This window comes from Magnolia sinica, chromosome 2 (assembly GCF_029962835.1).
Source record: "Magnolia sinica isolate HGM2019 chromosome 2, MsV1, whole genome shotgun sequence".
NCBI lineage: Eukaryota > Viridiplantae > Streptophyta > Magnoliopsida > Magnoliales > Magnoliaceae > Magnolia > Magnolia sinica.
Window position 1 is genome coordinate 136,440,599 of NC_080574.1, and position 27,604 is coordinate 136,468,202.

General features: G+C 39.9%; 2 protein-coding genes and 1 long non-coding RNA gene across 4 annotated transcripts; 2 read left to right on the forward strand and 1 right to left on the reverse strand.

Moving 5' to 3' along the window:
- The first annotated feature begins 271 nt into the window (after positions 1–271).
- LOC131237817 (uncharacterized) lies at positions 272–9,970 on the forward strand. Of its 2 annotated transcripts, XR_009167428.1 has the most exons (6): positions 272–347; positions 2,054–2,208; positions 2,901–3,026; positions 3,638–3,687; positions 8,760–8,924; positions 9,193–9,970. It is a non-coding gene; the product is annotated as an uncharacterized LOC131237817 (long non-coding RNA). The 2 variants fall into 2 exon arrangements; XR_009167427.1 differs by lacking the exon at positions 272–347 and having other exon boundaries at positions 1,722–2,208; positions 9,669–9,970.
- A 3,274-nt stretch (positions 9,971–13,244) lies between these two features.
- LOC131237818 (fructose-bisphosphate aldolase 3, chloroplastic) lies at positions 13,245–27,028 on the reverse strand. The gene is made up of 6 exons (XM_058235820.1): positions 26,781–27,028; positions 16,309–16,578; positions 16,027–16,136; positions 15,093–15,183; positions 14,632–14,901; positions 13,245–13,831 (listed from the first exon to the last, which is right to left on the reverse strand). Exons 1-6 carry the CDS (start codon positions 26,934–26,936, stop codon positions 13,553–13,555), a joined length of 1,176 nt encoding a protein of 391 aa, XP_058091803.1. The 5' UTR covers positions 26,937–27,028; the 3' UTR covers positions 13,245–13,552.
- On the forward strand, positions 17,742–19,540 carry LOC131237819 (uncharacterized). Its single transcript, XM_058235821.1, has 3 exons — positions 17,742–17,999; positions 18,204–18,344; positions 19,321–19,540. The coding sequence occupies exons 2-3, from the start codon at positions 18,229–18,231 to the stop codon at positions 19,523–19,525; spliced, it is 321 nt and encodes a 106-aa protein (XP_058091804.1). The 5' UTR covers positions 17,742–17,999; positions 18,204–18,228; the 3' UTR covers positions 19,526–19,540.
- Positions 27,029–27,604: the final 576 nt, after the last annotated feature.

The window sequence follows — 27,604 nt, forward strand, 5'->3', positions numbered from 1 at the left end:
TACACGGCCATGTGAATAGAGATTTTTTACCCCTTTGAATCCCTGGCCGTGCAACCATCTCTCTCTCCCTCTCAGTCCCTACCAGCAACCACACACCGTGCTGCCCTCTCTCTCCCTCAATCCCTACCACCAGCCACGTTCGACTCCACCTCTCTCTCTCTCTCTCTCTCTCTCTCTCTCTCTCAATCAATCGGTACCACCAGCCGCGACTGCCTCCACCTCTCTCTCTCTCTCTCTCTCTCTCTCTCTCTCTCTCTCTCTCTCTCTCTCTCTCTCTCTCTCTCCCTCAATCGTTACCACCAGCCGCGACTGCCTCCACCTCTCTCTCCTCAGATTGAGCGTTACAGGTAAGGCCTCTGTTTTTTTTTTTTTTTGGTATGGTTTCTGTTTACATCATGAGCACTTGCATCCGGAAAACACATCATCGTCATGAGTTTTTCTTCTTCTTTTTTTTTTTTTTTTTTTTTTGTTTTTTTAGAAACAAAAACAAATACAAATGGGTTTGCAGGTGGGGCAGTGTATGTTTGGGGGGTAGCTTTTGTGTTTTAGTGCTCGGATGACAACTCATCATCCAGAATTTTCGTGATAAACTGTATGTTTATTGAATTTCTCAAATGCATTATTTTTCAATTCAAAAGTTCATGGGGCCACAGATATGACTAGTGCAATCTACATCTTATCCATTTAGCCATGGCCCACAGCTTTAGGCTCTTTCTGATCAAGCAGTTGGGGAACTGATAGAAATGAATGGTGTAAGTAAGATCTAGAAGCGCAAATAGGGAGCCAAAACTGACCATAAATCAGTATTCAGTCATATATACTTCTGGTTGAGGTTCAGCTGCAGAAAAAGAACAGAGGAGTAACTTGTCTTGCTGTCAAGCGAAACAGAGTGAACTTGGTTACAGAAGAGCTTTGGTTCCATGTTCAAAAAAGAAAAAGTAAAAAAACAAAAGTCAATTTGGTTACAGAAGAGCTTTGGTTCCATGTTCCAAAATGAAAAAGTAACAAACAAAAAAAAGTCCATATACATACGTCAGTCCCTTGACTTCTGAACTTTAAGGGAACTATAACACTTAGAAGCTGCTTTTATAGGGAATTTGATAACACCACCAGAAGCTACTTCTGGCAGCTTCTCTTACAAAGTAGAAGGTATTCTAAAGTGTAGAATGGCTTCTACTTTGAAAAAAGTAGCTGCCACCGAATGCACTTTTAGCCTAAAAACTTTGAAATCTAGAAATCCTTCCTAGACTCAAAAAATCGAAGGATTCCAACATCCTAAGCTAATTTCTAGTACTGGAATCAACTAAGACTCCCTAAGAATGTCATAAAATAACATTACTTGTTGAAAATTAAGAACAGTTGACCCTATGAATTTTTGATCCCACCAGAAGTGGGATGACCCCACTATGATGTCAGCATCATTTCATGGTAACCTCATCAGATCATGAGTCCTAGTGACCCCATCCTTTGGCCTTGTTTCTTCTTTCATTGTGTCCAATCAGCTCTATATATCAGAAACAAGATAGGCAACTAATGTCAAATTTCATGTGGACCATACCATTATGTGATAATTCAAGTTGGAGGAACACCCAGATCCATAGCTCAACTGGCAGACTGAGTGGAGATACCTCGTTTCAACACTTGAGGTCTTGGTATCGATCCCTAGCGGGGGTGGCTAACATGGAGTGTGTGTACTAACATCCCCCCCCCCCCCCAAAAATAAAAATAAAAATTCAAGTTGGAGGAGTTCAGTTTGAAGCTCTTACTTCATCCCTTTGCAACCACCCCCCCTTTTTTGTATCATAGGATGAACTTTTATAAAAATTAAATATCAATAAAAATCACTGTCCCAATTTTTATCATTGCAGCTTTGTCACAGACAACTCTATTTCAAAATACAGTGTGTTAATTTAAATCAAGGAAAGCTTTTGAAAATCAAATATCAAATAGAAATCAATATCTCAATTTTTATCATTATAGCTTTGTCATGGATAACTACAGATTGAAATTTCAAAATGATGTGTGTGTGTGTGTGTTTGTGTTTCTTGATCAGATATGCAGTGTAGGTGTTTCACCAAGGCCTTCTAATAAAAGTTTGTAGGGGCATTACTTTCATTGATACTCCAAGAAGGATAGGTGGAAAAGAGATACTTACATTTGATTCGGCAGCAGGGTTCATATTCCCAGAGGTCAAGAAAGCCCCACCAAGTATGACGATTCTCTTCACCTTGCTAGCGAATGATGAATCCTTTTAAATTGCCTGATGAAACAAACAAAACAAAAATCACAGATTTAGGTCTGATTACAATGGATACTGCATTGGAGACAAAAAGTTCACTTAAAATGGTTATAGAGCATTGAGCATCAGTATATGTATTATTTTTCTGCAGTATAGGATTTTGTACATGTGGGACCCATGGTACAATGAAAAAAATGCTGATCTTATGGGCACCACACCATGCATTGGGGCCTGCCTGCAAATACTCTAAGATCAGAAGATTCTAACCCTTCATCAGTGGCCTAAAAATAGGTAAATCTGAAAACAATCCAGTTCACATCGGAAGGAAAAATAAGCCCAGAGATAAGATTGGATGCTTATGATCATCCAATCATGAAGAATTTTGGGGCGTCCTTGATCTTTGGTGGGGCACATGAGATCAATGGTCTATATTCCAGACCATGACCTCCACTTGTACTATATGGCATATCAGGACTCTGTTCACACCCGATTGGGAGCAGACCACTGGCCCAACCCCATTGTACAAATCTATGGCTTTTCAAATTACCGTCTGTTTTGAAATCGAATTTTCATGTGGAAATTTCTTAATGTCAATGGCATCTCTCTCTCTCTCTCTCACGTTTCCACTAGTCTTATGTTTTGAATGACAACATGTATGCAGGGGGTTCTTATTTCCATCTTTTATCAAGAGCAGTAAAAACAACAGCCTTCTTTATTTTCAGCTGTCAATGGTCAATCTACTGTTCAGCAGGTCACACCAACAGTTGGCAGAGCTCCAAATAATCAGGTAACTCATTCCAGGTGGTCCTCTCTAATATCTGTTTTGTGATGTTACAAGGTAACTCATGCCAGGTGGTCCTCTCTAAACCTGTGCTTGGCCATGGGCCATTCATTAACCAGGCCTGAAATTCACATCAGTGTCCAACCCACATGCATAAAAACCAGGCCAAAGCCTGGTCCATGGTCAGTCAGGCCTGGAAGAGTGACAGGCTAGTCCAGCCCAAATGTTACATATGCAGAATGCACTACATAATGCTGCAATGGAATTCTTCACAGCAATTAAATTCATTGCTATCACTTTCTGGGGATGGGGTTGGGGCTGCACAGCCATCTAAGCTGTCACATTCTGTGAGTTCTGGTCTTGGGATGCAGTTGCTCCTGCTGGAGTAGCAGCTTGGCCCTGCTCTACAGCAGCTGGCGCATTCGCCACTTATGCTAGAGGCTGTTCGCCCTATCCAACTAATGTAAACAGTAAATCAAAAACACAAAATGTTTAAACTAATGCTATAATTCAGATAGGAATGGTGCGTTAGACTTACAAGGCAGATCTGTGAGTTTTCAAGTTTGGTAGACGGATGGTCTTCATCCAAGTATTTATGCCCATTTCATGTTATGCAGGAAAAAGCAGAAAATGAACTTAAGAAACTACTTCAAAGCCTTGGTTTCAGGTAACTTAGTGTCTTTTTCTAAAACTAAATTATTCATCTCTTAGTGAAATTGGTTATTGTTAGCATACAAGAGACATTATTATCATTTCTATCAAGGCAAGTACTACAATGGTAAGAAATAATTTCTTTCTCTTTAAAAATGTAGGCCATAGCTACGGCTATTAACCGTAGCTTTTAATCTGGAAACCGTAGCTGATCATAACTTTTACTACTGCTACGGTAACTACAAATATCATTCGTAGCTGTATGCTTTTGAGTTACGGAAAATATAGCTACGGATTTAATCGGTATAATTTATTCGTAGCATATCGTTAAGATCCATGGACCGGCACAAATTTCTACGAATATACTACGGATTATAACCGTAGTAATATTATTTAGCTACGGCTTTTATTCGTAGCTTTTACCACTTTTTTTTTTTTTCCTGGTAGTGTAAGTTAATACAATCTGTTTCAGAAATTGTATTTTTGATTGATTTCGTATTTTTGGGGCACCTTTGGGCGTCCGTGGTGGGCCCCACGTACATGATATGTTGGGGGCCACCACTTTAAATTTCTAAACTATACATATTTCTAGAAAAATGATATTTTACTTTGACCAAAATAGGATCCATGTGATCGGGAATCAAATCCCAAAACGGGACAAGTTGAACATAGTGGGGCACTACAATAGAACATTTTGTAAATAAGCAGTTTTCCAGAAGGTGTTTCTTAAGGCAAGGTTGCAAGTGGTGGTTAGATATGCCTATTCCTTGAGTGGTTTGTAGAGATGCCTGTCAAGTTTTCTGACCGTTGTTGAGGAGCCACCAAGATTTCTTGTCCATTCTCTCTCTCTTTTTTTCTTTTTCTTTTTTTGCTTTTGTTTTTTCCTTTCATTTTATTTTTTTTTAATCTTCCATGTTAAAAGATGTACCGTTACATGGTTGTTTCATTTGCAATGATAGATCTTCGGCCATATAATCTGCAACCATGGAGTCTGGTTTTCAATCCTGGGATAGGTTGAATGCTTATTCCAATTAAAGGAGGCATGAAATCTTACATGCATCCTTTATTATGTGAAGGATTTATTTTATTTTTTTTTTTTTAAAAGAAAGAAGCCTGGAATGAACATTTCTATCTTTGCTATGTTAGCATGACCATGAGTTGTAACATGCATGCTTTGCTTTGGGCTACATGCTGTGTATTATTCTTTTCGCTTCGTTGCGTAGAGTCATCTCAGGCCTGTTGTGGAATTATTCTTCAAGAATCCTTTCTCTCACCCATATTGAATGTAACTTCACTGCAATGTAACCACAAATGTGTTGTTTTTACAAGAGATGTTGTTTCTTGCAGGGGCCAAGGAGCAACAATAGCTCTTCATCAAAGCAAGAATCCAAAACTAAAGACAAGTGTGCTGTAATGTAGGGAAAGCATTGGTATATGATGTATTTCCCTCCCTTTTTTGGCCAATTTGTTGTAATACATGAAAAGAACAGCACCTAAGCAATCATCATTTGTGCAAATTTCCAATTAGCTTTTTTTTTTTGGTTATGTAAATAAAATAAAAATTATCAAAAGCAATAGCCTTGTTACAGGACTTTCATTCAAGATAAGCCAAACATCGATCATTTCATTTAATCATATTCCCATATGTTCATCATACAACCTCTAGTTTCCCACCTATTGCAAGTCACACAATGTTTAATTAGAAGCCAATCATCGAGCATTTCACAGGGACTTTAATATGCCCATATAATCATCATGCAATCACTAGCTTTCCACCTTCTATCAAGCCATGATGCATCGAATTAGAAGCAAAGAGTGCAACAAGCAGTGGGTTCCTTCTTATGCAGGCCATGAAATCGTTGGAACTAATAGCACCATCATTGTCACTGTCAAACAAGTTGAATAGCTCAGATACCTGCATCCATGAACAATTGTTTGAAAACTGAAACAGGTTGTTGCCATCTCTGTGACATAAAACCATGATTTTATCTTTATCTTCTTCTTTTTATTTGTCTTTATAATGGTGCAGACATCAACAGCATGATAATAAACACTATCCCTCTCAGCTAATATGGAATCATTGACAAGAAAGAACTAAATCAGAGAAATCTAATAATCCGCATCATTAATACAATGAAGAATTAGAAATCTTAACAGAGACTACAAGCACTGTAAATCACAACCATTTAAACTATCAACAAGAGATTATCAAGAACATAATGCCAAACACTTGTAGTGAAAAGAAAAGAAACACCTAATGGAATATAAGAAAAATGATGAATGCATAAAAATCATTGGTAACGTGCTTGGGGGGAATAAACCAATTGCAAATTCCAAGTCTGATAGCTATGGACCGTCCCAAATCACTGCCCACACCTAGAACCTGGATCCAGAGCCAGAGCCTAATCCATGCCCAGACCCAGAACCTGGATCCAGAGCATCTCAATTTGAAAAAGGAAAAAAAAAAAAAAACAGAGGCTTTACCTATAACACTCAATCTAAGGTTGCACAGAGTGGTGGTAGGGAATGAGGGAGAGAGAGGTGGAAGCGGTCATGGCTGGTGGTACCGATTGAGGGAGAGAAAGAGAGAGAGAGAGAGAGAGGTGGAGACGAACGTGGCTGGTGGTAGGGATTGAGGGAGAGAGAGAGCTGCACGTGGTGTGGCTACTGGTAGGGATTGAGGGGGAGAGAGAGATAGTTGCACGGCTAGGGATTCAAAGGGGTAAAAAATCCCTATTTATATGGCCGTGTACATGTTCGGCCTCAACATAACTGGAACGACCGGTCTCTCTCCTTTAAATCCCGCCTAGAGCATCTCCGTTGATTTCAAATTTGCAGCATCCGACAACCAGCAATATGACAACGCTCGACCTTACGGAATGCTACAGTAAGGTCGAGCATATAGTACTTTTTCCCTGTGTGTGTGTGTGAGAGGGGGAAGGTTCTATATGCTCGTCCTTACCATAGCATTCTGTAAGGTTGAGCGTTGTCATATTGTTGGCCGTCAGATGGAGGCGATTTGCATCATTATGGCCGAGCTTGTACACGGCTGTTTAAAAGGGTGTTTTTCCCTAGCCGTCCAGCCCTCTTTCTCTCCCTAAACTTCTACAAGCAGCCATCTCCCTCAATCCCTGCCACCAGACGCCCTATGCAGCCTCTCTCTCTCTCTCTCTCTCTCTCTCTCTCTCAATGCAACCCTGGCCGTGAAGCCCTCTCTCTCCCTTCTTCAATCCCTTCTTTAAGGAAGCAACTATAGCATGGGTCTAGATCTAAATCTGGATTCAACGGTTCTGGCCCGGGATTAGGACATGGGTAAGGGTTTAGGATCTAGCTCAGGGTGCGGATATGGGTCTGGGCTTGGATCTGGATGCGGATCCAGGTCAGGTTTTTTTTGTGAAGATTATGATTTTCAGTGTTGGATTGGTAACATTGTGCAAGTCGCATTTGAGCAACGTAATCATATTTTTTTGTTGGTTTTTTTTTTTTTTTTTCAAATGGATATTTATGTTCTCAAATAGTTGAATTGTGTTTAGTGTCTTAATGGCCAGATTGGAAAATTTGATGAAATCTAGAGTTTCAACAACATCTTAGTAATTCCTAGTGGTATGATGTTAAGTTCTGTTACTATTGTTGTTATTGTTTTGTTTTTAATTGAAACAGAATAGTTATTGATATAAAAATGGATTTTTTATTTTTGTGTGTTTTTCTTTATGCTTCAAATGATTAACTGGTACATTGATTTTTTTGGCAGTCATATCTTTTCATATCAGGTTAGAAAAGGTGATGGAATCTAGCTTCTGTATTAATTGTGCTATTCAATCCTAAGCTTGTATTAATTGTGCTGCAGTGGGGTAGGTCCCATCCACGATAGGGTGGGACACTCAATTCTTCTGTCCTCATGTTGTTCTCCTTATGTCATTTTCCTCCAAAATCCTAAGCTTGTATCCTTCCTATAATAAAAACCCCTAGGGGAATTGTTCTTAGTCTATGATCTGTGCTAATTGTGCTACTCAATCCAATCAGACTAATCTAATCCAGCAGCAAATCTTTGCTAATTGTGCTACTCAATCCAATGAGACTACTCTAATCCAGCAGCAAATCTGTACTAATTGTGCTATTCAATCCAATCAGACTACTGTAATCTGGCAAGGTAGATCGGCAATAGACAACAAGGGGGTGTTTGGATTGCAAGTTAATTTACATAAGCTACTTACGCCTCAAGTAGCTTATTTTGGTACACCCACATCCATAGCTCAATTGGTAGACTGAGTGGAGATACCTCGTTTCAACACTTGAGGTCTTGGTATCGATCCCTATCGAGGGTGGCTAACATGGAGTGTGTGTACTGACATGGGTGTGTACTAACAAGCTAACCAAAAAGTAGCTTATTTTGGTTACTATGGATTGAAGCCTATGTATGGGCTGCAGGCCATACATATGATACTATGGATGATGTGAATATTTTGAATATTGATTGGCTTTAGCCTAGGAGAGTGATTCTAGTATCTACTGGTGCAATTTATATATGATAATATTAACATCAACATTATAAGGAAAGTCAATCATTAGAATTTGGAGTATTAGCTGGGTTTTCAAGACTATCCAAAATGCAATATCCAAATCTTAGTTGTGATCCTTCCAACAAGGTTCCATTCTTGCTTCGAATCATGCTTTGAAATTGTGCTACTGCTCCAGCTTCATAGCTGTTTATACCTGCTAACATTTTAAAACAGACGCTTCCCTGCTCCCGCACCAAATCTGTTGCCACTTCACTTCATGCCTTGTGCAACTATAATTCAAATGGAGTTACTAATGACTAGGACCAGCACATACCAAGGCAGCAGCAGTTCATTGGTCAGGAATCTTAATATAGGATTCTCCCCTATTCGTGGCAGAAGTAATTAATGCTTTCATCAGTTATCTGCATATCAGAAGTCTTTATGCTATTCTAGATTTTACTTCTTGGATCTAGAGTTTTGTCAGTATGACTTCAGATCTTTCCAAAAAAAAAAAAGTTTTGTCAGTATGAACCTGGTGATGGTCCTGTGGAATGTGATGTTCAACTGAGGCTTTCTGTTCTGTTTTCAGGGTTTTACATATCCACTTCGAACTCATTTTCTGGAAGTTACTGGTTATAGGTTGACTATATACAATCAGATTGATGATTATGGGAAAGAAGAGAAGTGGAGAATGCAGAAACAGGTCTTTGCTTTCTTTGATGTTGAGAAACTTGGATCCATCAAATTTAGACAAGTAATCTACTTGATTTTGTGCCATTTGATAAATGTCATTTCTTATAGAGGTTCCTCAAATGAATTCTACAATATCCACTTTTTTGTCTTTTTTATTTTTTGAAACTTTTCAGAATTTGAAAATAAAAATAAAAAATGGTTCACACAAATCACTGCATCCATTTGTAAAGTTTTCAAAGAAGCTTGACATGAACTGCAGGCAAGAATCTTTTATTGTGAAAACAGTATCAAATCATTTGTGATCAGCATTACTTGTGTGCTTTCGTCAGCTGTTCCTGTGACAACAGGCGTATCACACGAAGAGGAAACCTTGACAAAATTGCCTACATGATGAGCTGCACTTCTATTGGACATGGCAAAACACCCAATCATTCAGCCATTTTGTTGGTTGGATATCTTTGATAGATCACTTTCCACAAATTGCATGGATTGGGAGATCCTAGCCACCAAGATGATGGATCATTTGCACTATTGTAGACCATTTTGCCAACATTCCTCAAAAACCAACCATTACACTGATTGGATGCATCAGCAGGAATTCCCAACCGGGACCCCACCAAATGATCTCTCCAGGTCACTGTGCTGATGTCCAATTTGAGTGCAGTTCACATTCAAGGAAACCTGGTACTCTGTGTACAGGCTAGGTCTCCTATTTTTCAAGTAGTTCTTGCCAAATTGAGATTCAAGCTCACAGCATGACCCATTGATGAAATTTCGAGATTGTTTCCAATTGATTACCCCACAGTTCTTGCTCGGATCAGCCCATATAATGAAGCAGCCATTGTTTAAGCAAGCTTGCATAGCAGCCTTTACTGGTTGTGATGACGAAAGCAAGGGTTACATCACAAAGCAACAAGTAACATTGCTCTGTTGTTTTCCCGTAACAAGCTTTTTGCCCCCTTGTCTCTGATTCTATTGTGTGCACAATTAGGAGATGCCATCCATTCTGCAATGCCGAGCATGAATGACGATAATGTATACGAGAGACATTATTATAATTTCTGTCAGGGCATGTACTACGATGGCAAGAAATACCATTATTATAATTTCTTTAGCTTTTTTTAAAAAATATAGACAATAGCTACGGATATTACCGTAGCTAATAATTTAGAAACCGTACTATATCTATCATTGAAGTACGGAAAATTTCGTAGCTAATTAATTACTCGGACATGGTACAATCATACTACGGACTATAATCGTAGCCATACTGCTCCGGCTCATCCATAGCCTTTCCGTATCCTTTCCGTAGCTGGGCCCCTTTTTCTGGTACTAAGTTAATACGATGTGTTTCAAATTTTGTATTTTTGATTTCATATTTTTGGGGCACCTTTGGGCATCCATGGTGGGCCCCACGTACATGATATGTTGGGGGGCCACCACTTTAAATTTCTAAACTATACATATTTCTAGAAAAATGATATTTTACTTTGGCCAAAATGGGATCAATGCGATTGAGAATCATATCAAGTTGTGAAGAAATTTCAAGATTCACTGCACTTCCAGCACAGTTTCTCCATAAGCCCACGTTTTGGCTTTTGCTATAATTTGTAGACAAAAACACAAAAATCACATGTCGCCATCCCAACTCTATGCTGTGGTATGGGTCAGCTAAGCGCTGGATCGGCCAGATTTTTTTGTATGAAGGAGAACACTAGCGAACGCACTTGATGGACAAATTGGATGTCACTAAAACATCATGATGGGCCCCACACGTCGATTTGTATGTTAAGCTTTCCTATAAAACATTTGCATTGGATCCGACCTCATTGCAATTTCATTCAGTTGAACATCCAAACGCAACCTCCTATTGAATCATATTAGTGTAATTGGACTCACCAAACGGAAATGTGTCAAGGCTCCTGTTAGGAACATACGCATACACTAGCAGCTTCTCTTCTCCTTCCAAGCAACAACCCAAGAGCCCAACCAGATTCCTGTGTTGAAGTTTGGCAATCAGTACAATCTCATTCTTCAACTCATCCATTCCTTGTCCCGAATTCTGCAAAAGCCTTTTCACCGCTATTTCCCGCCCATCCAGCAGTTCACCATACAAGCACATCAAGAAGGATTACTAAAATCATGAAAATTCCATAAGGCTTTATCTGGGCTCTGAGCCATTTTATCTGCCAGTGATTCAGGTAATCAGTTCAGTTCCAATTAAGTAGTAGGCCTGGACTAGCCCAAGTATGAAAGCTTTTAACCTGATTCCTGGACCAAGCTCAGGCCCACTTCCAATTATGACTATTAGTGGCATGAGTCAGGTTAGATCAGTGCAAGCATGACCTGTTTACTAAATGATTATAAAATCCTGTGAAGACACGTGTGTGTGTGTGTGTGTAAGCCAATTACACATCTCCGACTGAGTAATGCATATAAACAGTGGATATGGCACGTGAAATGCACCCAGAGAGGATGTGAAATACAAGAAGGGGCAAGGTGTAAGCGATCATATTTTATTTATTTATTTATTTACATGCATCATGTTTATTTTTTTATTTACACACCACATGGGCATTCACCCACCACGGAAACTTTCACATGATGTGCGGGCTCCACCGTGTTATGTACATGCCATTCAACCCATTCATTAGGAGGGCCCCACCGTAGACGCAGGGATGAACCAAAATGCAGCTCAAAAAAAAAAAAAAAAACACAGGAGAGCCAAATGGCGTGATTATAAAATGCTTAGCTTTGAATCAGGATAGTTATTTGGATGTACAGTGAAAATAAGGAGGCTAATTTACAGTTCGGATTCCATCTATACATCATCATGGGTGGACCCCACCATCAAAGTTTTCTTCTCATTACAAAGGAAAGAAGGCCTGAAGGCCGCGTGGTTCTACGATATTAGAGAGAGAGAGAGAGAGAGAGAGAGAGAGAGAGAGATCTACACAAATAAACATTGAAACAACCACCTGCAAAGAAATAAGCCATCCATGATTGGGTCCTTATTCATGCCTTAGTGGTAGACTCACGAGAGTTTGAACAGTCATGGGTTCAAGGGTTCAAGTACCCATTGTGGTGAAAAACCAATGCCGTGTGTGTGCTTGTTACCAAAAAAAAAAAAAACCATCATAACTGATACATCTCATGAACAGTACCTTCAATGGGCATTTGTTAGTTAAACTTGGAGCAATGAATCTCTCTCGTGCTGTTAGGACATGAACCCAAAGTCACATTTGGTCAATGGCCCATTTAAAAGTAGTGCCCAACGACAGTCAAGAGTTGATTGAGTAAGAGGGCTTGTATTGGCACATGCTTCAGTTTATTTCACCGGTAGGTCTCCAGACTCATTTACTCACTGTTTGGAAAACTGCTGCTCTCCCAACATTTTGGTATACAATCTTCCTGGACGTGTGTGTGTGTGGGTTATTGGCAGCCCAAGTTACTAACATAGCAAATCATTGCCATAGGCGCAAATTGATAGACAGAAAATTAATTCAATTGCAATCTGTTATGCTACATTTGGCTGTGGGATCCTGCATAACAAAGTTTTAAGTCTAAAACGGATTTTTGGCAGGGCCAGATTCACGTCCTAGACGGGGCACCTTCTTCAGCTTAATCACATAATTTGAACCGTCTACTAAGAACAATCATTACGAGGATACAAGAAACACTTCTGGAACACACACCTGACATGACAGTGGGATTTCCCCTAACGAAACACGAATCCGACCACAGATCTCACGACTGCACCATGGAGCCATTGCAATCCTTGTTTGATCTTGCAACAGTTGGGGCGTATTCTGCGGGCATGACATCCTTTGGTGTAATTTCTGGCTACAGTCCATCTAACACAGTTTGGACCAATGGTCAAACGTTTCAGATTTAGATCACTCTTATTTCTTCAAATAGAAAAACTTAGGTGCACTAGCAGGGTGCAACGATGATGCGGAGGTGCTAAGAAATCACCTGGAATTTGCGTTTGCAGAAGACAAGTGATTCAAATTAAACAATCCAACTTACAAGTCCCAATATAGATGCATCATAAGCCAAAAATTGCTCATTTGATTATCTGACAGACAGATTAGCGGGACATTCATTGGACGGATAAAATTAGGAAATAGCCAATGGTCCAATTTCAACAACTGTCCACTAATCAGATGTTAGGATCGTTCAAGCAAATCTGATTTTGTGACTGAGAGAGTGGGTTCCACAATTTAGTTTGTTCAACTTGACTGAATGCATGCTGTGCCCAACTTCTCAGTGTCCGGATATCAAGCGCCATGCGTAGCCAGAGCATCAAATAACCCTCCTTCCAAACGGAATCTTGCTAATACATATTCGTTGACACATCAATCCAATTGAAAGTATACGATTACAGCAATTCAAGTGCATATTCATCATCCTCTAGAAGAAACCAAGATGGCAGACTACAACAAATCCCTAATAGTCTTAGGGGTAAGGTCGACAAAAGATATTAAGATCTAATTACTTCTAAAACCAACAGCTCCTGGGATTCCAAGTCCCTTTAAAAATCACTGCTTATTCTTAAATTTTTTTATATTAAAAAAAAAAAAAAAAAAAGCGCCTCAAACTGCCAAAAAAAGGCTTACGATAAGTTCTCAGAAATAACAAGTCCAGGACTTGGGAGTGCTTGGGTGGGGGGGAGGTTTACCTGCATGTTCAGTAGGTGTAGCCCTTCACAAACATGCCTTTCTTAGCCTCCTCGCTCTCGCCTTCAGCAGTGTAACGGCCAAGCTGGGCAAGAGAGTTTGCCTTGGCACGCACCAGAAGAGAACGCTGCGCAGCTTCCACGTTCTCCGGGCGACCCTGCCACGTCTTCAGGACCGTGTTCTGGAGAGCACGTGCATAGGAGAACGAGACGTGCCATGGGTTGGGGCTTTGGTTCATCGAGTTCAGGTTCAGCGTCGCTTCCACTTCGGATTGTCCTCCCGATAAGAACTGATATTGATTAATGAAACATGGAAAACACTCCAATTAGTTTCTTTAAATAAATAAATTATTAATATATATATAAGGGGCACGGTTTCAATGCATGCACACGGAGGCTCACTGAGAGACGTGCACCCATCATCTCTCATCATTTAAAGATGGCTGGCGTGAATCTAGAAGCAGTTCATGATTCGAACTTTCAGAAGTCCATTTGAAATGTGTCTTGAAGTTCACACCATCTTTTATGGATGACAGCAGATACGAGCACATCAATTCTCATTTCCTTAACTAAGAAGATGAGGCCTGCAGCATGCAATATTCAACTAAGCATTTGCTTAGCCCAGCAAAGTGCATTTTGGTACCACCTTTTGGCAATCTAAATTCCTACAGTTCACCCCATGATTTTGGGAGATGAGCCAGAAGTCGAAGTCATCCTCAGATCATGGGGTCTACCTCTATAGGGCAAACAGCAAGCGCAGACCATGCGCCTGTTGTGACTGTCCATTTTCATCAGATGGCTAGGACAACAGGGGAGATATCGGGGCATGTGGTCCATCCCTTGATCACAGACACCAGTCCAAAAGCTTTGATTTAAAAAAAAAAGGTGGGCCACAACTGTCCCAATGTAGAGTTCAACAAAAATGATGTTTCACCATCTCATGGGATCAAATCTCAGATAATGCCCTTAAAAAGAGAAGTTGTAGATTATATTTAGAAAGAACAAGACTGATACAGAAAAGAACATATGGAATCCAGTTTAAGGAGCGAGAAAAACAAGATCCATGAATAAGCAGGTTGATGGAATTTACCATGATCCCAGGAACAGCAGGTGGCACTCTCCGGTTCAGCATCTTGAGGGTATACTTGGCAATGGTCTCAGGAGAAGCCCTCTCTTTGTGTTCAGCTCCCGGGGTTACCATGCTAGGCTTGAGCAAGATGCCTTCAAAAACCACATTGTTTTCAGCCAAGTAGTAGAAGACCTCCGCCCAGACATGCTCTGCCACCTCAAGCGTCCTGTCAATCGAGTGGTCCCCATCAAGGAGAATCTCAGGCTCCACTATCGGCACAAGACCATTATCCTGAAAAAGGAAATTTCAGCAAAACAAGAAATATAAAAATACATAAAAGAATCATCACTATCGCCACCAATAAGACCACAAGAAAACCTAAGCAAACAATTGAGAAATATCCACTATGATGGCATCGAAATATAGATTTCCTACTCATTAATATGGGTTAGCAAAGATACATAATAAAGTAATAAACATACCTGAGAAATAGCAGCATAACGTGCCAGTCCCCACGCAGCTTCCTTCACAGCCAAAGCGGAAGGACCGCAAGGAATGCTAACAACCGTCCGCCTGCATATTTGATACAGAAGCATAACATTTAACAGAGAACTTGGGTAGTATGGGAATCAACAAAGAAGCTGAAACCATTCGGTAATTCTGGGTAAGCCAAAATCAGTGCGACTTGTAGTCCTGTGCCTAGGGATAGCAATATGCCTGGTCTGGCTGAGCAAACAAAATTTATTGAATATGCCAGGACTCACAGGCCAGATGCTTGCAGTTCAAAATTTGGCCCTGCACCTTTACAAGCCTGACAAATGACACTCCTCATGCTGACTCTGTTGGAATATATACATGTTTTGGGAGGTCGACTCGCTGACCATATAAAGTGAGTCAACACAGTTTTGGGGAGTTCTAATTCCACATTATCAAGTAGATGGGAGCATATGATATTTCCTATTGCTTTTGGAAGGAGGAATTATAGGCTCCAGCTCATCAGCAAGTGTACAGTTTGCTAACATATGGGGCACAGATAGGCATTCCAAACCATTGACTGATTGTTCTTGCTATAAATGGGAGCTAGAAAAGCTTCAAGATTGCAATATTGCAATTTGATCAATAGATTACAATTTGACAGCAAAGGGGGAAATATAGTAACGGTTCAAATCTGATTTTTATTTTTTTTAAAAGAGTGGTCCAAAGATCAAAGGGTTGGAATCTTCTAATCTACATGATTTTCTGACAATCACCTACCTAATGCAAGACCCATCAGATCAATGGCCTTGATCACCGAATGCAATCTGACATGCATAGAATCTTGTATGTTCCTCTTTGGAATGTTCCCAAAATACAAAAGTTCATACGAGCATTGTTCATTTTTAGGCAGGTCCAGTAAATTGTGCAGTAGGAACTAACCATTTTGCAAAGCGGGCACCTTGCTTGTAATACTCAGCAGATCTTGAAGCCAATCCATCTAAACCTTGGCACCAAGATTCATTGTTTGATCCTGGTAGAGGAACCAATCCCTTGAAAGAAAAGGCAAATGAATTCATAACATTATCAGTGCACCATAAACATTGGAACAATGCAATGTGGAATTAAAATAAATCTCTTTTAAAAAGAAGAAGAAGAAGAAGAAGAAGAAGAAAGCAATTTCTGAAGGTACTGAACAAGCTGGATGTGTAATGGAAGAATTACCTTATCAACTTTAATACCGGGCATGATTTTTGCATCACGCAGACAATCCACAAATTTCTTTCCATCTGTCGTAGACTGGTAAAGAGTTTCCTCAAAAAGAATGGCGCCAGAAATATATTCTCCGAGGCCAGGAGTGGTCAGCAAAAGCTGTCTATAAGCTTGGCGGTTGGTTTCGGTATTGTCCAAACCAATCGAAGCAAGCCTCTTTCCGCAAGTCGCATTTGATTCATCAATGGCAAGGATACCACGTCCAGGAGAAGCAACAGTTTTCTGGAAGTATACATATAAGAGGAAAATAGAAAACAGTCAAGAACCATAAATACAGAAAACTAAATGCACATAAAAAATTCTTATCCTCATCATCATCATAACTTTGTACAAGCAATTGGGGCCAGCTTGTTGCTAGAAATAAATGGGCAGAAAAATTTTATCATCACCAACATAATATACATGTCCAAGGTATATGAGGTATGTTTTACAAGCAAATGGCATACACGAATTCCTGAAATTGAGTTTTTTGTGGTTCTCTCACAGCAAGGGAAGGCAATCATCCGGGCTGGGGCCAAGCAAAACACAAATTTCGAATGGATCCAGCTCAAGCAGTTTGAATTTCGAAATGTTAGCAAGAATAAACAGCCAGGGAGTGGGAGTGGGAGTTCTGCGTATTTCCAGGCAAAAGCAGCACCTGATTAGAAAGATCATGCATCTAAGTACCATGTTCATGGAAAGTTGAGTTAGGTAGCTGCTTTGTTGGATAATTAGGGTCTATTGCTCCAAGCTGAAAAGTTAGAAAAATCATTTGCGAGAAATACGTGTACAGTGGAAGGGGTCCCGCAGTCTAATAAATGGTGGCAAAGCACACCATATAGATGCCACCCACCAAATCATTCTATGTTGTTCTCCTAGATATGTAGAACAAGACCACAGAATTCCTATAGTAAATCTGTCAATTTTTTTTTTCCACAAATCAGAGGGTCAGGATCATCCAATTGATGCAAATTTTGGACTGCAACTTGTTTACAGTGGATCCCACCTGATGGATGGTCCAGTTTATCCAACCACGATTCCACTTGGATGGTGGCTTTTGCACACCCGATCAATCTTGGTCAAGCATGCTCGCTTGGATATGACCTCTATTATTAAACATTTTTGATATATCATGCAATTTGATGAAATGAAGTCCTCTACTATGGAAAGGGAATTGATCTGGGAATTTTTGGGTGGCTTCTTTCTTCATATTTATTTCTGATTCAGGCAGTGTCCCTGGTTCCTCCCACTTGTTTCTCCATTGGCATTATGCTGCCCCCCCAAGCGTCTGTGTGGTTGATTTGCCAATGAGAGTCCTAACCATTGATAACCTCCAATGGAGATCTCTTATTCTCCCTAATATTGGCCTGATATGCATGGAGGATGAAAAATCAATCAACCACTTATCCATTGCGCCTTTTCTTGGAAAGTGTAGGAGTTTTTCTTTGCCAAGTCTCATATGGCCTGGGTTATTGTGGAATTTGTAGAGGCTCTTCTCTGGGCTTGGCATGGAGAAGGTGGTGGGAAGGCTACTAAAGTTGTTTGGAGCCTTCTCATTATGGCTATTCGTTGGGCTATTTGGAAATGAAGGAATGAACGGTGGTTTAGAAAAGGGAGGTCCATGGTGGATGGGGTGATAAAGACAATTTTATGTCTTGTTAAGGGTTGGGCTCCTCATCTATATGCAGCTAAGGCTGCTTCTTTTTCCTCTATTTTGACATCTTAGTGTTGTGTTCTATTCTTTTCCTGTCTTTTGGTGGGCGTTCTAATAAATTTTGTTCTCTCTCTCTCAAAAGAAGTTGAGATCAGCGTTTCTTGAGTTCTGATTAGAAAACGCTTTTTTTTTTTTTTGTCAATTGCTTTTGTAGATAATAATTCGAGGAAAAAAAAGTTATGGCGGTGCATGAGGATTCAAGTGCTGTTGGGAAGAAATCAAATGATGCTAGCAATGATCTGCCGATTTTCAATGCCGATAATTTGCAATGCAACATGAAAATCATCTACTACAGGTTTGTTTTCACAACCAAATACGAGTTGGTGCCCTTTTCTGTTGGTTGATTGGTGGTGACCTTTATCACCAAGTTGGTGCCTACTTTGAGGCTGAATCATTTTTTGAGTTTTGCAATTCAGAGTAATCTGAGAAATGCCGAGGTTATGATTCATATCAATGAGGAACGATATGTTACTTTGCCTGTGTATGGAGGATCATACTGAAAAATGCATCCACCGTACACGTGGCTGAGGGATGCCAACTCCAAGCATCCAACATGGCTGAGGTATGCCAACCCCAATTATCCAAAAATAGACCCCTACAGTGCATGTGGTTTAACTAAATGTCCAGTCACATTGATTGGACATTTGCCGATTGAATTAGGATTGTTGACTATTTTTCTTTCTTAACTTCCATCAATGCCCGAACAGCTAGAATTATCCAATTTAGTGTGATCTTGGTCCATGTGCCAGCCACTTTGATCTTTTGGCCCTTTCTTGGGTTATGGGTGAGCTGGTACTAGTCGAGAGATTAGAAGACTTGGATTGGATTGATGATTTTATCTATTTATTTTTATTTTTTATTTTTGTGAAACACATGGCAATCTTGCTCTTGACAATTGGCTTTCACACCAAAATAAGTTTCTGATGTAGAGTTAGAGAATAAAAAATATCAGAAATATGAAGAACTTTGTTGTCCATGTTAAGATATCCTTGGAAAGAGGAAAACATGTTTTTCTTGGGTTAAGGGCTCAGAGAAATTCCCATGCAAGGCATTTTTGCAACCTTGTTAGCTAGTATAAAAAGTCTAATACGGTAATACCACTTTTATATCAATCTATTCATAATATGTGCATGCAGGTTTTATTTTGCTCTGATTGGTACCTGGTGTGCATTGACTTTCATTGGTTTTTCCTTCTTCATGTTTTCTGGCTGTAGTTTTGGTTGGCTTGAAAATATTATAATGCTTATGCCACACTTTATTTGTTTGTGTAGCCGTACCTTTGTATCCATTATTGGTGTTGTTGCTGGGATTGTGGGGCTTACTGGCTTGATGGGTTTTGTCTTTTATTTCTTGATCATGGCAATTACTTCTTTGGGACTCATGGCCAAGGCAAAATTCTCTGTTCATGAATACTTTGATTGCTGGAATCGGATTATAATTGATGGCTTCCTTGGTGGGCTTATGGTATGCTGCTAACACTACTATTTGGTACTATAAACTTGGTCTTGTTAGAATATTTATTACACAAAATGTGCAAATCTACCCTTTCAAAGAAGAAGAAGAAGAAGAAGAAGAAGAATTGCAAATCTACTATTTATTAGTTAAATTACGCCATCCAAAATTTATTTGTAGTTTCTATTTTTTAATTTTTTTTGAAAGGTTATTTGTAGTTTCTATTTATCTCATCCTATTAATTATTGACCATATTCTTAATTATATGACATTTGTTATTGCACATGATCATTACTAAGAAAAGAAAAAGCAAGAAACAACAAGAGGATGATGAGAAATCAAGCCTGACAAACCCAAAGCGGCCCCCCTAGAAAGAAAACCTCCCCTGACAACTCTTACACTCAAACTCCCAAAGGGGTTGCCCCTCTTATGTATATTAATAGCAATCAAACAAGGAACAACTTTTCCTTTAGCCATACTAAAAACCACCTTGGTGGACTAGGAATGGTATTGAAGATGTGGTTATTTGTGTTACTACCACAGAAACCACATTACAATCCAAAGGGGGAGATGCCAAAGTGCCTTAACAATTCACCCTCCTCTGCCCATCCATTTCAGGCTAAGAAAAGATCACCAACCGCCATCTGCATGACTTATTGCATGCCAAAAGTGTTCAGAGAACCTGTCCAGACTCCAGACTTTTGAAGTGATCCTGTGGTGAATAATGAGGTGTCAACAAATTCCATGTCCTTAATGCACAGTGTTCATAAAATCCTTCCAGATCTTTGAAGCGATCTCACAGTGAATAGGGAGATGATCAACAGATTCTGTGTCCTTTAGGCACATGAAGCACCTTTTTCTGGTTTTGAGCAGTATAATTTCATTGATAAATAGAGATTACGGAAAGATTACAACAAGGGAAGGAATTCTCCAATTATAAAATTCTGGAGAAAACACCCTTCTTAGCCAGGTTTTCTGCTACATTGTTGAGATCTCTAGAAGCACGAGAGAAAGAATTTAAGAAGCTGAGGCAGTTCTTGTATCTCCCTGATTTCCTCTATCTAATGAAGGAACTGCCACAGATAAACGCCCAATGGAGGATCCCATCTGACCATATTGATTGAATCTCCATCTATGATGCAAGGAGAGTGCATATCAACGAGCAGCTGGATAACCTGCCATAAAGTGCCGACTTCCACATTATTGAAATTGGCCCTCCTGATCAGACCAATGAAAACTCGAAGAATTGAACCTTCCCCATCTCTTCTCACCCACCTATCTTGCGAGCCCCGGATTGCCAATAAAACCTCTATCAAGTTTCCATAGACCATTTGGCGATGGGCTGGCAAACTACATCTGTTATCAATGACCTCCAACCAACCCCTCAACACTATCCTTTGAAATTCCTTGTGAAGCAAAGCCTGAGACATAATCTTTGTTCTCACCTTGTTCACCTCCTGAAGAACACTTTATGACTGACATTTCTGATATGGACCACCATACTTTTGGAATGGAAAGATTCCACAAAAGCCTCCCTCTTTCTAATGCAAAACTGAAAATCCCCACTTCCAACAACAATTGCGCAGACACCGGCATCACCCAAGCTACCTTGAACATACAAAGGATGCTTCTGTACCCCTGGAGCAAAAGGGCAATGGACCAATAGATGATGCATCTATTCCTTTGCTTGCATACATATGAATCAACCATTCACAATTTCGTAGTTCTTATTCTGAAGGTGATCTAAAGAAAGAATATTGTCAATACCTGCCACTTAGCAGAAACCCACAACTCTCGGGGGATATCTCGAATGCCAATTCATGGCCAAACAGTGACTTGGCAAACCCGGAAAACGACTCATAAAATGATCGGAGCATGAATACCCTGGTATGATTCCCAATCCAGATTCTTCTATCGCTATCCTCAACTGGAACAAGAACTTACCCTAATACACAAAGAATGGAGGCTTTAGCTTACTCTAGAACCCTGAAAGGCTCCTTTATCCTCTCCTTGATCAAAACCTTTAATCGTTTTCAATTGATGCAGCAGTCTACGACCAACCCAGCTCAATGGGTAATCTGATGTGCATCTCCACCAATCTTTCACTTTCGGGCCGTTTGGTTACTGAAGAAGTTCCATTCAAACAACATTGTCCAGATCAGTGTTCGAAATATCGGTATCGCACAATGTATCGCACCCTTGGGATATAGATACGTATCGGTTATCGCACGGGATATATCGTTTGTATCGCATAGTTTATCGCACTTTTTGGAAAACATGGGGAAACATTGGGGAAATGGTTGAATTTTTTAATAAAACTTTGGGGATTGTTAAAAAGGCCCTTACTACACACTTTTAAATCATAAAGTTTCGAAAAAGAAGTGTACACAATAGATTTCCTTTGTATAGGGTCCTAAGCTATGCGTTGTCCGATTGAACTAAGACAACTATATTCAGTATCAACCCCGTCCATCCGTTTTTCCATATCATTTCAGGACATTATCCAAAAAAAAAAAAACAGATCCAATAATTAGGTAGACCATACCATAGGAAACAATGGTGATTGACCATTAATGGGCCACAAAATTTTTGGATCAAGCTAATAGTAGTTTTTTCTCTTCATTCAAACCATAAATTTATCTGGTAAAATGGATGGACGGAGTGGATAAAATACATGAATTATAGTGCGCCCACGAAGTTTACAAAGTACACTACTCACTAGGGGATCCACTTCCCACCATATTGGGGGTGGGGCGCCGATCGTACGCAGATTTCCTGCCAAGTTCCTTCACTTAAAACCTAGGTGGGGCCCACTGTGATGTTTATAAGAAATCCACCTCGTCCATTCATTTTTTGAGATCATTTTAGCACTTGAGAGCAAAAATGAGCATGATCCAAGACTACAGTGGGCCACACTAAAGGAAAAGGTGGGTAGGAAAATTCCTTATTGTTGAAACCTCCCTGGGTTGACAGTGATGTTAACATGCCATCCATACTGTTCATAACATTATTCCTACATGGATGAATTGAAAATACAAATATTAGTCTAATTCAAAACTTATGTGGCCCCACGAATATTTCAAGTGTGGATGTTCAATCCTCACATTTTTGGCACACTTGAGTATTAGATCCTACTCATTTTTTATTTCATGTCCTAAAATGATCTCACAAAACGGATGGATGGAGTGGATTCCTCACAAACATCGATGATAGGCCCCACTAAGGTTTCAAGCACTGGAAGGCTTAGGCAGGAAATTCTAGTACTGTGCCAACACTCCTCGGCGCAAGTTGTACAAATATTTCAAAGTTACATGGCCCCACAATAATGTATTTATTATATCTACACCGTTCATGCATTTGGAGAGATCATTTTAGATCATGAACCCAAAAATGAGTCATATCCAAAGCTCAAGTGGACCACACCACAAATAGTAGTGGGGGACTGATTCTCACCATTAATATATTCAAAGGGCCCACCATAATGTTTATTTTCCATCCAATCTGTTAATTAGGTCACACGGACCTAGATGAAGAGGAAAAATAAATATCATATTATCCAAAACTTCCGTGACCCCCAAAAGGGTTTCAATCGTAGACGTTCAATCTACCACTGCTGTTTGCATTGTGGTCTAATTGATCTTTGGATCTGTCTTATTTTTCGGCTCAAGCCTTAAGAAGAGCTCGCCAAATGGACGAACGGTCTGGATATAACACATAGCTTATGATGGGACCCACAGAACTTGGCGACGTTAACACACAGCTAGGTGGTGTGCGCGGTACTGGATTTCGATAAAAAAAAAGGGCTGCGGATGGAAACGGATTGGCTACTCCCCCTAACACCATCTCCGTGGCTGGTGTTCGGTGCTCTGTGGGCCCCACCATGATGTATGTGTTTCATTCATTCCGTTCATCCATTTTTAAAGATCATTTTATTACTTGATCCCAAAAATGAGAGGGTTATAATTCTCAGGTGGACCACACCACATGAAAACAATAGTGATTGGATATCAACCATTAAAATCCTCCTATGGCCCACTATACTGTTTATTTGATATCCAATCTGTTGATTAGGTCATACAGGTGCAGATGAAGAGAAAAAACAAATATCGACTTGATCCAAAACTTTTATGGCCCCCAAAATGTTTTTAATGGTCGACCCTCATTTAACATTGTTTCCTGTAATGTGGTACACTTAAGATGTGGATATATCTCATTTTTGGATTTATACCATAAAATAATCTGTAAAAACAGATGGATGGCATGATGAAACACGTACATCATGGTGTGGCCCACATAGCACCGACCACCAGCCATTGGCTGGTGTCAAGGGGAGTAGCCAATCCGTTCCTGCTGCGGATTTGCTACTGACAGGTTGAGTAGCTACTGAATTGGCGTCACCAAGTTCCGTGGGCCCCACCATGATGTATGTTTTGTATCCACACCGTCCATCCACTTGGAGAGAACATTTTATGCCATGAACCTAAAAATGAGTAAGATTCAAAGCTCTAATGGACCCCACCACAGAAAGCGATAGAGAGAGTGACACCCACCATTAAAAACTTCTGAGGGCCACCAAAGTTTTCGATTATGCTAATATATATATTTTTCCCTTTTATAATATCTTTTTTTAACTTATTAACGGGTTGGATCTCAAATAAACATCACGGTGGACCTTAGGAAGGTTTCAACGGTGGATGTCACTTTCTCCACTGTTTTCTGTAGTGGGGTCCATTACAGATTTTTTTCTGCCTCGTTATTTGACTCATGTCCTAAAATGATATCTCCAAATGAATGGACCGTGTGGATATAACACATTCATCATGGTGGGACCCACGTAACTTGGTGACGTCACTTCAGTAGCGATCTCGCGACTCAATCTATCAGTAGCTAATCCGCGTCAAAAAAAAGGCTCGAACGACCTTTACTTTTTAAGCAGAAAGGGTTCCGGAAGCTGGAACCCTAAAATTTCTCCCAAATCGGCGAAGATGTCTCGGGATTTCTCTCCAAAATCGGAGATTTTATTGGTGGAAACCTAGGAATGATGCTTCAATTCGAATGGCCCGCCAAATGGAAGCTTCCGATCATGGCGATCTCTTCTACAGGTACCGAAATCCACGCTCTAATTTTTTTTCCCAATTTTTTCGGATGATGACGTCCGATATCGTCAAAATATCGTGCAATATCAACGATATATCGGCCGATATCTGGATTTTGGGTTTTTTGGTATCTTCCGGGGGTTATCGCGAGTGTATCGTCTCGCAGGGGTGCGATAACGATAATATCGGCCGATATATTGGCCGATAGTATCGATATTTCGAACACTGGTCCAGATAAGGGATATGTCCATAGTTTTTCAACAACAAATATTTGGACACGACACTAATTTCAATAAAACCAAATACAAAGCTGTCCAAAAAACTAGCTGTCATTGTGGATTAGGCAATGCAGACATAACATTGGTTTTAGTCAATTTTCCACAAAATATGTGGATTAGCAATCTTCCGTAAACATGCATGGCACATGTGCCACATAAGCCGCACATGTGAAAGTGCTATAAGTGAGAATGCTCATCTTCAACCACCCGCATGTGTCACATTTGACCTTCAAGTGGATGAATTAAGGACTCTCTATTGTCAACAAGCATACAAAGATTACATTTCTGATTCAACCTAAATGGATAAGGGAAAACTTATAAATACAACCTCAGAAATGACTGAAGTTGAACAATTGGCTATAATCACCTGCACCAAAAAATTTGTTGCAAGCAGTGCAACAAATATCTACGAGATTTTTAAGTCTTGCAAAATATTGCGAGAAATACATCAAACGATATTATCGGTAAGAATTTCAAATCTCAGCAGATTTTAGTGTGTTGTATCTTTATCTAGATAATATTGCAATATTAACTTGACAATACTAAAAAACATTAAGGAATTTGTAATATGAATATATTTAAAATTTAAATTATTCAATAATTCAGAATAAATCTTTTTATTTTCAGCGAGATTTTTCCAATAATATCCCGAGAAAACCCTCAAATTTGAAGATCTCCCAAGAAATTTCCATGCCGAGAAAGTGCTGAGAACAAGATTTATCACTATGGTTCGATCATTTGATTGGAGAGTTGTCTCATGTGGGGGCAACCACATGCTAGTTTAGAGAATACCACACCCAATAATTTACAAGTGGTGGTCCCTTCTCACACAACAGTCTGATCAATATCAAACAACTCTTCATAATCACTTACCCAAAAAATTCAGAGTAAGCAAACTGCAGAATCATTTCTCATAACAGAAACTGAACAGTGGGGCATTATGATCTAAAATCAGCTAAAAGGAAACGGGCTGCAACTAGAACATATTTTAAAGAACAAAAGACCGACCATATAAAGAGAATCAAACAATTAAAACCAGATCATGATCAGAACAGATCTAAGAGAAAAATATTTCAGCATTAAAATCAGAAGTCCCTCTAACACAGACCTAATTCAGAGTAAGCAAACCGCAGAATCATTTCTCATAACAGAAACTGAACAGTGGGGCATACTGATCTAAAATCAGCTAAAAGGAAACGGGCTGCAACTAGAACATATTTTAAAGAATAAAAGACTGACCATATAAAGAGAATCAAGCAATTAAAACCAGATCATGATCAGAACAGATCTAAGAGAAAAATATTTCAGCATTAAAATTAGAAGTCCCTCTAACACATACCTAATTCGACCTAATTGCCGCCAATTCTCATCACTCAACCAAGGGTTTGAAAAAAGTGTCATGAGCTTACAATGAACTTGTTATGTTATGAGACCGAATGGAAAGACCGAAGCATACAAAATTACAGAACCGGCATTCCCGTTCTTGCAGTTGCTGTGGCGCAACCAAACAGGAACCAATTACAGACTGATTTCCTGGCCTAAGTATTCACAATCCTGAAACATGACGAATGGAAACAGGTCGAACCGTTTGGAATTCCACAAAATTCGATCATGGAAAGATCAAACCGAGAGAAACTAGTCGAATCAAGAGTCTACTCTATGTAACTATCATGGATTGTAATTGTTCCACAATCAAAACAGAGATCAGTCGAAGACAGACCTAACTCAACCCTAAGGATTCGCAGTCCGAAGATCGAAAAGAAAAATCTTCAAGCGTATGGGACGATCCGGATCAAAACTACTCAATTGAAAGCAAAAGAAACAGATCGATCTGATCGAAACTTCGCAGATCTCGATCGTTCAGGATCAGAGAGAGAGAGGGGGAGAGAGAGAGAGAGAGCTCACAGCGGTCTGAACGAGTTCGTCTGTGTAGGATCCGGCACGGATCGGGACGGCGACTCGGCGCGGACTCGACCGAATCGAGCCGGGGCGGTTGAAGGACTGCTGGCCGATCCATTGAGAGGAGGAAGCATTGAGTTTCACCAGACTCGTTGAAGCCATCGCTGCAATAACTCTCTCTCTCTCTCTCGCTCGATTTTTCCGAGACTGGGGTTGTTGGGGAGATAGTTATGTAGGGGAGAGAGGAAAAGGCTTCGTCTCGACTACTCCGCAGGGGAGGTGAACGGACGCGGATTTCCTGCGAAAGCCTGTGCAGGAAGTTCCTGCGCAAGGTTTCTGTGTGGGGTCCACTTAGATGTTTGTTAGAAATCCAACCCCTCTATCCGTTTTTGAAGATAATTTTATGAAGTGAGACCAAAAATAAGAGGATTATCTCCTCAATTGGGTCACACGAGAGAAAAAGTGAAGATTTAGTGACCACCGTTGAAACATTTATATGGCCATAAAAGTTTTGTAACGGTCTATCTTTCTGGTGTTTTCACTTTATCTGAGTGAAAATGACCTTATAAACGGTTTAGATGGCATATAAACAGCAAGGTGGAGCTTAGGAAGGTTTCAACGGTGGGTATTCCTTTTCCCACTGTTTCATCTCCTATGGCCCACTTGAGTTTTGGATCCTCATGATTTTTTGTATCATGTCGTAAAATGAGGTCGAAAAACGTATGGACGGATTTGATTTCTCACAAACATCACAGTGTGCCCCACCCAGAATCCTTGCGCAGGAACTTCCTGCCAAAGGCTTTCGGTGCGTAAATCGGCGTCAAGGTGAA